Source organism: Microchirus variegatus, assembly GCF_963457635.1.
Source record: "Microchirus variegatus genome assembly, chromosome: 2".
NCBI lineage: Eukaryota > Metazoa > Chordata > Actinopteri > Pleuronectiformes > Soleidae > Microchirus > Microchirus variegatus.
Window position 1 is genome coordinate 38,419,746 of NC_139803.1, and position 14,662 is coordinate 38,434,407.

At 43.4% G+C, this 14,662-nt stretch overlaps 1 protein-coding gene across 1 annotated transcript in view; it reads left to right on the forward strand.

Moving 5' to 3' along the window:
- The window catches only part of nrxn2b (neurexin 2b), a gene marked incomplete at its 3' end in the record, with an annotated part of 516,377 nt that overhangs the window by 194,195 nt on the left and 307,520 nt on the right, over nucleotides 1-14,662 (forward strand). The window contains exons 6-8 of the mRNA XM_083910752.1: nucleotides 3,093-3,254; nucleotides 10,333-10,771; nucleotides 12,103-12,486. Coding sequence (XP_083766878.1) covers nucleotides 3,093-3,254; nucleotides 10,333-10,771; nucleotides 12,103-12,486 — 985 coding nt within the window. The remainder of the gene's footprint in view (nucleotides 1-3,092; nucleotides 3,255-10,332; nucleotides 10,772-12,102; nucleotides 12,487-14,662) is intronic.

Sequence of the window (14,662 nt, forward strand, 5' to 3'; positions counted from 1 at the left end):
GGTGGTTTATGAGGAACAAGTACACAAGTGAAAAAATTGATTGAATCGAATGGGGGTTATAAACATAAAAGAAATGATTTCCCCTCCACAGGGCCATCTAGTAAGTCAGTTCAGCAGCCGGTGAAGTGGGGAAAAAAAAGAGCACTTCTCATGATTTAAAGGTTCTTCGTATTTTTTCACAGTATATTCAGCTGTAAACAGTTCCACTCTTTCCCACAGATCAGTCATGTCTGCTAAAAATAAAGACGATTTTTAGACTTTTAGAACATTTTGATTCAATTGCGCTGTATCTAATAGAATAATGTTCACACTGGTAAACTAGCAGAAAAAGTTCCCACCCCCAAAAAAATGCTAATTAGCCAGTTGGGATATCACACTTGTCATTTTAAAGTGTGATCACACAATTGCAAAGAGTTTCTGCACATGCTAACTTTCTGTCAAGATGTTTTAAAAGAAAAAGGGGAACGCACAGCGACTTTTGCAGAGAAAAAAATGGTCATGTAGTATATGAGAGAAAATCACTTTAATGGTGTATGGTGAAGCTGACCCTGCTATTCTCAACGTCCTCATTTAGCCCCGGCTTGGGTTCTGCCACCGTGAATTACCTTGATTATGCTCAGCGGTCGCGTTTCATTTAGCCACCGAGATCCAACATTTCATCAGCCATTAATTTTACCTGCGAGCTATTATCACCATTAAGTACACGGCGCTAACGGAGGTGAGTCAATGGTGAAGGTTCGCTCACCGCTGCGGATAATACTGTGTTTTTTATTCCGGGGAAACTTAGTTTTTTTTTAAAGTGACTCAAGGTTTCGAACGACTCGTGGAAGTAAATTAGCCACAGTCTCAATAATAGCCCGAGCCAAATTCCTCAGGTAATTCAGTAAATTTGGATTCAAATTAATACATTTGCATTTATTAATCTTTGCTGAATATTTTACAAGAAGACTGGAATGTGTCCACTCTTAGAGAAGTGCAGTGTATTTCAGAATATCGTCCAGTGTTATCATCAGCCCTCGTCTTCCCCAGCCAGTGATGCAAGTATTTGTAACATTACTCAGCGAGATGGGAGTGCTGTTTGGTTGAAACAAAGACTAACTTGTTGTTAGGATTTATTTTTGGGACCTATAATGAGTGTTTTTTTCTTTCTGGATCTTTAACCCTTTTGTCTTCCACTACTGTTTGCATTTAAATCTCTGATAAACCTTTTCGTTTGTGGAAGCTGTGATGTTGTTGAAGAAAGCAGAACAAACACAAAGTAAATCTTTGATTTTTTTTCCCCCCTCTTTATTTGGGAAGATAATAGGTGTCTGGCAGCAAGCTAGTCAATGTGAAATCCCTCATGGGCCCCCCCCCCCCCCCCCACAGTAAACTCATTCATGCTTGAAGATAAACCATCGACAACCCTCTCCTCTAAAATGTGTTAGCATTCTTTATCATTTTAGTTGGCATTTTAATTTCACAAACTTTACAGGTTATATATCCGCCCTATTATGACTTCAATCCTGTACCCTGTCAATTGGAGGTCAGGCCAAAGATGGTTTGGCCGAACCTTTTAAAGAACTTGCTTGAAATGGCTGATGTCAACAGACACATGCCTCCCCTTCCCCCCCCCCCCCCCCCGTTTCCCCGTCCTTGGCCTCCTCTAATGTTATCTCGTCCCTGAGAGATGAATGAAGTGTCCCTGCTCAAAGTTCCATTTAATACTTCCGAACAACGGATCACATTCTCTCCCTAGTAACAACAGCAGACATAAAAATGTGTTGCCCTGTTAAGAAGGGAAGTACGGCCACAAACAAAATGAAATAAAACAAACAAAAAAGATAAATAAAAATCAATGAAAAATAGGATGAGTACTCAACTGGGGCGACTGATCTGTTTAGTGCAGTTGCTAAGGTTTCCCTCCAGCCTTATGATTTAGAGTGTTCTCTCCCGCCGGAGTGGACCTGCACTTCATGTTATTAGATTAAATATTAGATTACGCAGATTGAGATACAAGGAAAACATTCTCGACTGACTCGTACTCCGCTATTAGCCGTATGAAAAGTCCAATCATAGGATAATAGCTTTGCTGAAGTAGGTAATCTCAAGTAGATCCATCATGCAAAGTGAAAACATTGACATGTACAAAACATCATTGAAACGAACTGAGAAAAAAAAAAACAAGTTGGACTTCAGTTGGAGTGAGGATAGCGCAGGCTAGCGTCGCTACCAAGTGTGCAGGTGATGGGGAACAGATGGTTATGACTCCCTGCAGTGCTGTATTTGTGCTGTGTACATTTCTGCAGAATAACAGATGCTGAATCAGAGGCATGAGTGCTTCACTTTTGCCCAGGCCAGTTCTGTTAGGATAATTAGACGATAAATTGGTCACTAACTGCAAAAGCCTCCCTCCCCCATCAAGCTGCATAGCCGTATACACGTAGTCAAATCATTAAAAGAATGTAGTGCAGTGCTCAGGTAGATAAGAGAAAAGTGTAGAATTAAATGACTTATTATAAAATCATCAACATGTGGCAGTGTGTTGATTCCAACCAGTGTTTTTTGAACAGAATGTGTAACCTTGTGCACAAAAGACCTGACCTGAGGCCATTCAATGTGAACAGACGTTTATATTACTTGTACGTCCTTGTGTTAAGAAGAGGAGTGATGCAGAATAGCTATGGACTCTGTGTTACCTTGAAGACCTTGTTGTTTGAATAGATTGTAGGTAAGATTTGTCAGTAATTATAAAATAAAAAAAATTCTGCACACACAGTGTCATTTACAGTTAAAGTCGTTGGTCAGCTAAACCAGGATTGCTTCTCATCAGTCAGTGATTAGACAGAGTGCTCAGCTCTGGCGTTTTCCCTTAGCAACTGCACTCTAGAGTGAAAGCCCCCAGTTTGACTTACACCAAAAGCAACCAACCAAGTGAGGGCAGTCGTGCGTATTACTGATTTCTAATCCACTTTCTTCCTGTTTTTCCTCCTCATTCTTCTAATTTCTTTCCTCGCTCACAATTCTCTGTTTCTATCTACCCTCGTTCTATCTTCTATCCGTTCTTTTTTTCCCCCTCATCTGTCTCTTTTTTGGGGCCACGCCCATGCCAGGTGACCATCTCAGTGGACGGTATATTGACCACCACCGGTTACACGCAGGAAGATTACACCATGCTGGGCTCCGACGACTTCTTCTACATCGGCGGGAGCCCCAACACTGCTGACCTGCCCGGATCACCAGTCAGCAACAACTTCATGGGCTGCCTGAAAGATGTGAGTGGCTCTTTGTGATTGCCTACTTGTTTTTGCTACGATAAACTCTTTAGCCCTTTGATACGGTACGGTTTGGAACCGCAAAGCCCTTGGTCAGGCTTGTGTCTGAGGTACTTTTACTTGGTAGGGTTATGGTGTGAGCTGTACCCGATGACCGTGGACCAGGGTTAGGGTTAGGGTTAGAGGGTTGAGAGATACGTAGCGTGGCGTTATACAACAAGGTGTCACAACAGCTGTTTGTCTCAACAAAATGTCAATCTTTGTATGAGCATATACTGCATTGAAGAAACGCCAGTCACAAGGGTGTCAACGCTTTCCTGTCGCCCAGTCAGCTGACTATCATAGGTCTTGCTCCACCCGTACCATACTGTACCATTAGTCTGATACCTCGAAGGAAGGGTTCCAAACAAACTGAATGGTTTGGGCCAGTTATTTTCTCCTATTCCTAATGGAATAGTGTTATGATCAACCATATACCCCTGCATTGGTAGCATTTCAGACATCCTTTATTGCCCAGATATCAGTTTGTGTCGTTTTCTCTAAGCTATGAGATTTCCTTGATTCATTCCATCATTGCAATGCAAAGAAAAAAGAAGAAAAAAAACCTGACAAAAACAAAAGTTTCATTGAGAACACACCATGTTCAACTAATACATCATCCTCACACGTGCGCACACAAACACAGTCTGTGTTGACTTTGGCACAGTCACTTGAGAACTCTCAGTGTGTGCAGATATAACTCCCATATGTGAGAGAGTAGGAGGTGTCAGACATACCGTATTCTGAATTCATTTTAAGTGTCATTTCCTCCCCGTCTCTTTACAAACTCCTCTGCAGATGGAGCATGTCGACAGCTACTACACCCTGCCCCCGGTGGGATGGTAGAAAATCAGGTTCAGATTTATACACATCGACTCAGACATGGCTACATTAGTCATGACAGATATGGAGAGGACAGTTCTATTATCAAACTTTCTCTCCTCAACTATGAGAAAGAAATGACTTTTATTCTCATCAGGGCTTTAATTCATAGCTTAACAAGCTATGAGGACCAATCAAGAGGACCAATCACAGCTTAAAGTATTATGCCCTTGTAAATGTAATGACTTGTGTAGAGGCAACGCAACATGGTGCCATTGCATTTCCTCATGAAACTATGCTGATTGAATAAGTAATTACTTTTGCCATCACTTTTAATGGATTGCACAGTAATCACCCTATCGCTAACTTAATTATGCCTGTAGAATTACATTTTCATTATTTGGGTTTCTATCGGAAAGATCCCTCGTGGGTCTTAAACTTCCTAAGGCGTTTAACTATCCTCTCTCTCTCATCAAGACAAGGCTGGATTTACAGACAACATACAGGCCAAGCCCAGGGAAAAGGGGAGGGGAGTTGTGAATATAGGGGGAAAAATTGAGAAAAGCAAGTGCTAACGGTAAAAAATAGAGGTGAAAATGAAGAAGCGATGTGAAGTAACAACGAACTGGGAATGGAAAGTCTGAGCAGATGGTAAAAGGCAGAGCATGGAAGACTTAGAAGAACAGGCTAAGTGATCCTTTTTTGTAGCAAAGTGAGACTAAGTGTTGCCTGGAGAAATGGCCAGACAAGTTGAGAATGTTTAATTTTGAAGAAAAGGAGCTGAATGCATTGATCTGGACACTGCTAACGGAAAGGTAAAAGGCATATTACAGTCCAGTCCGAATCCAGAAAAGGAGAGCTGTTAGCGTGATCGTCAGGCGTTGGCATTCATGTTTGATCTTCTGCCAAGGGATTTATTTTTCACTCATCAGCTCGCGTTTAGATCAGCGCTGTAAAACATCCTTCAGAAATCATGAACTTTACACCAAATGGGAGAAATAGCACACTAACAGCTCCCTCTTATTCTCCTTGTTGTCTCTCTCCGCATAAAAATGCCCTAAAAGTGCACTAGTGTACCGTACGTTTTAAGCTTCCTAAAAGCACAGGTAGCTTCGGATTTATTTTCCTTTTTTTTTTGTTCAAGTCATATGGGCTCAACTATTCAGGTGCGGTCAAGCTCTAATGACCACATCAGCCGGAGATAATCACGCAGAAAGGCACTGAGAAAACCCATCAATGAGAGTAACTGAGAGTGCCAGGTCGAATAGTATTCGCTGAAAGTAAAGAGAAAAGTGACGGGTCGAGGTGAAGATAGTGGCATTTTTCATCATGTGCTAGTTCAGTGGCGCAGCCCGGATAATCAGTAGTGTTATGGTCCAGGGCGAGGCTTTCATGCAAGCCACCGTGGTCAAACGCCTTTGATATGCTCGGCCAACATCCTTCAGGCTGCAGAAATCCAAAGGAAGAGCAGCAGAAGAAGAAAAGTGTAAAAAAAAAAAAAAAAAAGGCACTGAAGCTCTGTGAAGTGTTTTTTATGTGTGTGTGTATACGGTTTGTGTGTCTTCAAAGTTACACACATGCTATGATCATACCATGTGTGATGTGTGTGTTTTCGGGGGGCGTCCAGTCAGAGTCGTGTGGTGTGAAATCCAGTCTCACCCTCCAGCCATTTCTTCCACATATTCATCTCTTTTTGTACACGTCACTCTCTGTCTCACAACCTCCCTCTCTCCATCTGTCTCCCAGACAGTGACCTTGCTATCACCCAATTCACACACCACCATCCATCTCTCTCTCTCTCTCCCTCCCTCCCTCCCTGACTTGTCTCCCTCACTCTTCCCACCTCTCTCATCATTTTTTCTCCGCCTTTCTCTTCCTTTCATCGTCCCTTTTCTCTAGGGCAGTTTTGTGTAATTAAGTCCACCGTAGCGCTGTTGGTACTCCAGCTTTGCCACCCTGACGGCCAAATTAAAAATTGATTTCTTCGTCTGATTCCATGCGGTGGATGAATGCGCTCACACTCCTCCTTGCCCTCACTCGCTTTCACCTCTCTTCCCTCTTTTCTACCCTCCCAACTTCATATCGATGCTCTGTCTCTTTGTCTGCGGCTTCCTCCTACTTTCACCTTTGTTGCATGAAAACATTTTCCGGAGTTGACCATCGAGCTCGTCCAATAGCGATGTGACACTTTCTGCCCTCTTAGTTAGATTTTCTTTTCTTGATAACTTTCCCTTTCAATATTTGGCAGTTTTTAAACTGTTTAGGAATTACGTCACTGAGAAGCTGACGTCACAAATGTGTGACGCACTGGTGAATCTTGTTGGTCGCTCTGCGGAAGTCCTGAGTTTCTACCGTAATGACAAGTATATGGGCGCAAAGCTCTATTTCTCTGCTTTCTGGTATCCATCCATACTCTTCTACCACTTTATCCTCCACATGAGGCTCAGCTGATATGAGACGAAAGGTTGGGTCACACCCTGGACAGTCCATAGTTTTTCATAGTTTTCTAGTAATTACAGTAATGAGAAGTACGCATGCCAAATCCTTAACCCCAACTATTTCGCGGGGTGGAAAAAAAAAGGTGCATCATATTTATTCTGCTTACCTGCAGGGCTTTTGGATTCGCTAAGGTTCTCAATGGCAAAACAAATCAATGAAGCCACCCCCTGAGGAAGATTTCGGTCCAGCATTAGTCGTACTATCAGAACAGTGAAAGCACACGTAAAACGAGTCCATATCTGAGCTCCACATGGCTTGGTTTTTGAAAAGGTCACCGAAGTTAAGCCCCACACAATAACAAAAGCTCGTGGCTCTGCCGTCCTTGACAGCAGCACAAAGAGTCACAAACTCGACGTTATTTAAGTTTTTCAAGACGTCTGTTTGTTAGCGGACAAAGCCCTAAAGTTCCCCAGCTGTGGGCACTTTGGCTTGTAAGATAAGCCTTAATGACCTGCCCTAACATCACCAAAAAGGACATACAAAAACATCCAGGTCGCCCCAGAGGTTTTGAGATATCATAGTGAGGCATATGGTCGTGATGAGTCAGCACAGAGGCCAGGTCAGTCATTAGACTTAGACTTAGACTTTTAGGATTGGACCCTGGGTGTCTCGCAGTTCCATGTTACTCTTCCACCATTATTCTTTGATACCTCACCCTTGTGTGCGTCCAGCTTCTTTTACATTTACTTGCCTTCTGCTTCCCCCCCCAGATCCTCCTCTCTTTTGATTTGTACTTTTGATAAAGACACACTTACTGAATTTGGACGAAACAGAGCCTAAAACGACTCTGTATGATGATTCGCAAATAACCAGGAACCGTCTCGGTAATAACAGATGTCTGCCACGTACACCACCTGCCGTCTGAACTTTAGCCCAAATGATGTTCTTACTGAAAATGACACAGTATGAGTCTCCAATCACACCTGATGTAGCACACACAGGCTAATTATTGCTTCCTGAAGTCATTAGACTTAGACTTAGACTTTTAGGATTGGACCCTGGGTGTCTCGCAGTTCCATGTTACTCTTCCACCATTATTCTTTGATACCTCACCCTTGTGTGCGTCCAGCTTCTTTTACATTTACTTGCCTTCTGCTTCCCCCCCCAGATCCTCCTCTCTTTTGATTTGTACTTTTGATAAAGACACACTTACTGAATTTGGACGAAACAGAGCCTAAAACGACTCTGTATGATGATTCGCAAATAACCAGGAACCGTCTCGGTAATAACAGATGTCTGCCACGTACACCACCTGCCGTCTGAACTTTAGCCCAAATGATGTTCTTACTGAAAATGACACAGTATGAGTCTCCAATCACACCTGATGTAGCACACACAGGCTAATTATTGCTTCCTGCCTTCACCGTTGACAACATTGATCACAGAGAAACAAAACTCTCCGAGCACTTGTTTAGTGTGATCAAAGTCTTTTGATGCATCTATCGCTCGCACCTATGTAGCCACAGGTCCTGTCTTACAAGCATGTGAGTGGATCTTTGACACCTGATGCTTTGCGTTCAGTTATCTCACAGTTGACCTGTAAGATTGCCATCAAGAAGAGAGGGGAGGGGGGGTAATGCAAATGAAGGTTGACAGTTTGTTTGTACAAGAGAATGTCATGTTTTTGTGCTGAGGAAAGATAAGGTGACAGGGAGATTTATGGTCTATAGGAAGGGAAGAACAACACGGCAATCAAAGAGGAAATCTGCCCAATAATTAATTGCGAGAAAATGACGACTCACCCATTATCGCAACCACAAATCCATGCCGTTTTGACAGTTCTTCTTCTTCTTCTAATGATTTCCGCCTGGCTCTAAACTGAGAGGTGTAATGCTGCCCTCCACAGGGGAAAGATAAAATGTCCATCTGCAGTTTAAAGGTCTTCAAAACAGTCCAAAAAGTCACTTTCTGGAAGGCGAGAGACAACATTTCTCATTAACTGTGCTGTTTTTAAAAATGTTGCCCCTCCTCCCGCTTCCCCAAAAATCAGGCGTCGTTCGAGCCTGATTGAATCTAGAGCAGCATGTTTTCCAGCTCAACTGCTCCATTTCCATGCTCTTTGTTTGACACCAGGCTGTTTCCTTTTTTTTTAATAAAAGCAGAACATCATCTCTCTATCACTACCCTTCTCCTTCTCTAACACCTTAATCCAGGCGAGCTCACACGTTATTAGCTGCCACGTTTACCTTTAACGTGGCTAATTACCAGGACTGATCGCTGACTAATGACGCTATTATAACGGCGTACAGTGCATGTGGCAGCGTGGCCATTTCAGGGGATAACCAAACAGGCTTAGGTACGAGAATAACCCAGCGTATATTTGTGTTGTCGCGTTTGATTCTGGTGCCTGTGCGTAGGTGTGTGCTACTCAACACGGAGAGAACGAGATACAGGGAGAAGAGGTAGAGAGTGTGAACACATATGAGAAACAGAGTTAGGGACTATGGGAGTTGGGGGAGAGATACTGTGAAAGATGATAAGGGATGACATCAGTCGTCTGCTGAAATGAGATAGTCAAAAACCAATATGGTGAACCACATTCCACAGGAACGGCCTCGCAGTGGTGTGAATATGTAAACAGGCGAGTGTGCAAACACAAGCAAATAGTAACATAATATTCTGCTAATAATTCAGCAGTTTTTTTTTTTTTTTTACTCAGTGTGAGCAGCAGTTCATCGGTATTATGAAGTCAGATATGGATCGGAAGAAAACGTATTCCAAGAAAATAGAACGTAATCACTCTACCCAATGTCGTTTCACAGGTCGTTGTGAACTGGGGGAAACCGGCAACATGGACCTTTCTTTTATCAAAGGCAGAGCGCTAAGCGCCGAACACCTGAGCGCGGCCACCTACATAAACGCATACACAAACACACAAACACACAAACACAAAGACTTCCATTGCTTCACACTATTAATCCCCGGAGGACAGGGCCCCCCTCGCAACGCAGCGTTCAACAAACAAAAAGGAAAAGTGTTAACTATGAAAGACAAGGATAATTTACTTTGCCTTCAGCACATAATCCATTATAAATGCACACAGTGAGGAATAGAGCCTCACTTTGAACTGAAACAATAGAGTCACATTTCATCAAAGGCTGTTGGAGCCATTTGCTTTAAGACTGTAGGCAACACACACTTTCTCCCTGTATATGGAATGATTTCCCCCCTCGTCGTTTATATACGGACATTTCATAGGTTTATATATTTCATTTTAATTTAAACTTCATGGATTAGACCCAGGGCTGGGAGTTTATGCAACAGTGATCAGAGCTCAGAGCGTTTAGAATGTTGTGCACCCACAGAAAACTCCCTGACTCTCACAGATAGAATCAATGAAAACATGCCCTTGGCAGCTTGTTAGTCCCGAATGGTTGCTCAGTGTTTGAATATTTCAAAGTGTGTAGGATTTTATTACAAAATCAGAGAACATCAGTGAATTCAGTTTGAGGGTTGCGGATCGAAAAAAAAAAAAATCAGCTGTGCGTTGGTGTCGTTTTGCTGCTCACGAGAAAACTGTTTGTTCTTACTTTGATTCTTCATTTTCCATTTGCTGATAAGCTTGAGATTCATTTGGGTGATTAAGGATTTTTCGAGGGCCTGTAGGCGAGGTCTTAGTGTTTTGAGCTTCACTTGTGGAGCTGCATTTTGAATCATGGTAACATCACAGTTTAAATCAGAAACATTAACCTGTATTTCCACGTTCTCTCATATCCAGGTGGTGTACAAGAACAACGACTTCAAACTGGAGCTCTCGCGGCTCGCCATCGAACGTGACCCCAAAATCACCATCAGCGGTGACCTGGTGTTCCGCTGCGAAGACGTGGCAGCTCTGGATCCCGTTACCTTTGAGACCCCAGAGTCCTTCATCTCTTTGCCCAAGTGGAACACCAAGAAGACGGGCTCCATCTCCTTTGACTTCCGCACCACCGAGCCCAGCGGGCTCCTGCTCTTCAGTCACGGCCGTCCCCAGAGTCCCAAAGAGCAGAAGCCTGGTCGGGAGCTGAAGACGGATTACTTTGCGATGGAGCTGCTTGACGGGTATTTGTACCTGCTGATCGATATGGGCTCAGGGAAAACAAAGCTGAAGGCCAGCAACAAGAAGGTCAACGATGGTGAATGGTGCCATGTGGATTTCCAGAGGGAAGGCAGGAAAGGTGTGGCTGCTTTAAACTTGTGTTATGTTGAGAGTTATTTGCATTTTCTGCTTTTCACTGTCACTTCTCATTATGAGCTAACTCACCTGGATTTGACACCCAATCCAACTTTATTTATAAAGCACTTTAAGAGCTGAAGAGCTGATCAGAGATAAATAAAACCTAATAGACCTAATAGATCTAAGAACAATAAAGCATACAATCAAATGATTAAATACTGTAGAAAGTATGAAAACAACACAAATAAACGGTAAAACTCTAAAAAAGGCTCTGTCCCTTCTGAAGATGAAGCAGCTCAGAGAGAGTTCAAGCGGGGCAAGACCGTTTATGGATTATGGATTTAAAAACAGCCAGTGGAGTGAGGCTGAAATAGGTGTTGTGTGTTCCCTCTTACGTGCTTCAGTTAAAAGAAGCGCAGCAGCATTTTTGGACAAGCTGGAGACAAGTCTGACTGACTCCAAAATAAAATAATCCAGGCGGGACGTAGTAAAGGCATGGATCACTGTCTCAAAATGCCGTTCAGAAAGGACAGATTTTTACCTTTGCCAGCTATCACTACCGCTCCAACGTGACGGTCCGATTTACAATCACTGTCTATTTTAAAACCCAGATTTGTGACTGTAGGCTGAACATGCATCCAAACACTGTGTGGCACATTCTATCGATGATGCACCTCGTGTTATTTCTCAATGAAAGTGTATGTTCATACCTGTGTGGTGCAGTCCACTGACTCCGCCTTCATGCGGGCACGACAGGAGCCTGCGCAGCTTGAGCGTGCGGTGTCTGATGAACGATCTGTAGGTGGGCAAGCACCTTGGACATTATATTATGGCTCACGCTAATGGCGTCTTCTAATGAGGAAGGGTGTGAATGAGTGTCTGCGTGTGCGCACGCATGCGTGTGATTTCACCGCTGCTCCTGCCGTAATTGGCTTTTAATAGAAAATTAAGACGGAGTCGTTAATCACAGAAAGAGAGAAGGCCTTTTGTTTTCCGCACACTCTCGGCTGCGTTCTGCGTCTCTTCTCCTCCATTTAGCCTGTTATAGACACATCAGACATACACACACACACACACAGACACACTCATGCTGTTGTCCTCTACCCTCCCTGTCTTTTGTCTGTCTGTTTTATGACCCTAAATTATTCACTTACGACCCCCTTTCACCGATTCATTCACTCACTCTCCCACTCACTCAACCAAACGTCAACCGTTTGTCTCTCTGAATCATGAAAACACACTTCTAACCGCTGTCTTAATACCATTCGTATGAACACAGTCATATGAGCAACAATCTACATGCACTTAATGTTTTAATTTGTGTCTTTTTAGGCTCTATCTCAGTTAACAGCCGCAGCATGCCCTTCAGCTCCCCAGAGGGCAGTGAAATCCTGGACCTGGACAGCGATATGTTCCTGGGCGGCCTGCCCGAGTCTAAGTCTGAGCTCATTTTGCCACCTGAGGTCTGGACGGCGCTGCTCAACTACGGCTACGTGGGCTGCGTCCGAGACCTCTTCATTGACGGCAAGAGTCGCGACGTGCGGCGCCTGGCCGAGATCCAGAGCGCGCTCGGCGTGAGCAGTTTCTGCACCCGTGAGCTCCAGAAGCGCTGCAGCAGCACCCCGTGTGGCAACGGAGGGCTGTGCAAAGAGGGCTGGAACCGCTACATCTGCGACTGCATCGGCACCGGATACCTGGGAACCAACTGTGAGATAGGTAAGGAAGGTGGTGGTGGGGGTGGTGAAGGGGGGGCAAATGTGAGGTTGAGAGGACACAAATAGTACTACACACAATTCAGAATGAACATCTTTCTTACAGGGAATCAAACATATCAAATTTTCCAATGTCAGCAGCTATTTTTTTTTAGGTTTTAATGAATCCCAGATGCCTCCAGTAAGCGATCCTATTTACACACATCCAATAAAGCAAAGCAGGAAAAAAAAACAGGTGTATAATGAACATTTTGATGCACTTGACAATGTGCTGCTTTGTATTTGACACTACCAAGCAGCTGCTGTACTGTAGGAGCAAGAGCTCCTCTGGGAGCTGAGCGAGAACCAAATGCCACCCAAGTCTGGGAGGGAGGGAGGGAAAGAGATTGAAGCTGAAGCTCTGAGTATTTGGCAGCAGTGACGCAGAGCAGTCAGGCCTACTGTCACCATCTGTGCCAGTCATACAAACCCAGGTGGCACAAGGTGAGCTCGTCAAATAGCGCGCAGAGTGCGTCTGACGCCTCCCCATCAGCCGCAGACGACTCGCCTCATAGTTTGCCTTTGCACGTCCGTGGGGGTGAGCGAGCCGTGACAGTGTGGGATTCTGAGGGACAAAGAGGGTAATGAGGGAAGGAGAAAATTGGATTCAAATCAGGATAGTGGAGGTAGAGGAGGAAATGTCTTTATTTTGAAGGCTGCTGCTTTAATGGTGTATGTTTGGATGCACAGATGTGGCTTCGTCGATGCTCTTTTGCCATCTAGTGGCGTTCTGCGTTACTGTAGGACTGTTCTTATTACCAGCCACTTTTTTCTCTGTCAGTGGACTGACTATGTCAATAAACCGAGTGTGTGTTTTTGGTGTAATAATGAATATAAGTCTGGAGGATTTGTGTTGTTTACCAAGGACAAAGGAACGCATGATGACATAGACTAAACTTAATATAAATTAAAAATGAATGCAGATTCCAACCTCCTCACCGAACCTTGGGGGACAGAGCCTTCCCTCTGGAACTCCGACTCACTACAGTTTTTCCAAACTCAAATCAAGACTGACCTGTTCAAACTTCCATATCCATAGTTAATTTATCTATTTATTACCGACCACCTTGTGTTATCTCGTCTAATTATTATTATTGTTATAATAATAAAAGAGGTCGACAAAACAGAACCGGACACAACCTGAGACAAAGTGGAAACACATACTGGCTGACCAGACCACTAACTACAAACCCAGTGCAAATAAATATAAATCCCCCTGTGCTAATTCATCTTGGTTTGATCCACTTCCTGGACCTCTGTATTTAACCAGCCTCAACCCTCAGCCACATGTTTTGTCCATAGAGGACTGGATTTCACTGTAACACAAAAACAAAGATCAATAACAACAGAGAGTAGTGTCAAATATAGAGATGAAGATGTTTTAAACCAACTAGAAGTGAGTTGGTGAAACCATTTTCTTTGTATGCCAAGTACAGTGAAATAGTTTGAATATTACCCTTTGTCTTTTGTAACTGTGTGGTTTATAGGAACAAGGTTTGTGTGGTCTCTGTCAGAGAAGGTCAAGTGTGTAAATTCACCTATCAAATGACTCCTTTTACCAGTTAGCTCACCCACAGGAGCCTCCTTTTTTTTATCTTCCTGCACTATGTTTTAGGAGCCTCTAAAACCTGAATGTGTGAATTCCCCCCCTGACAGTGACTCGTGTTAGCCTTTGGTGACACATATTGACCCACATGACAAAATAAGAGCAGCCCTCGGGGATCTGTCACTCTGCCCAGCTGTCTGTCTGTCTGTCTGTCTGTCTGTCTGTCTGTCTGTCTGTCTGTCTGCAGCATCTCTGACTTTTAAGAGCATAAGGGTGATGAAAATATAATGGCATCTGAGAAATCCTGATATTCTGTCCACTTCATGCAAACATTATCTGCAAGACAAAATTATAGTTATCAGGGAAATTGCACAATCTACATGCTGCCATCCTCAGTCCTGTTCCACGCCTAACAAGTGCAGTGATGATTGAAATGATCTTTTAAAGGTCGTGTTTTCAGTTTTATTTGTTGAGGGTTTTATACTACTTTAATGCAAAGATGGAAAAAAATGGAAATGCCCACATTATTTGTTGATATGATACATATTTCAGGATCAATCAAGGGTTTGTTCTTAAACAGAGCAGCGACAACAAA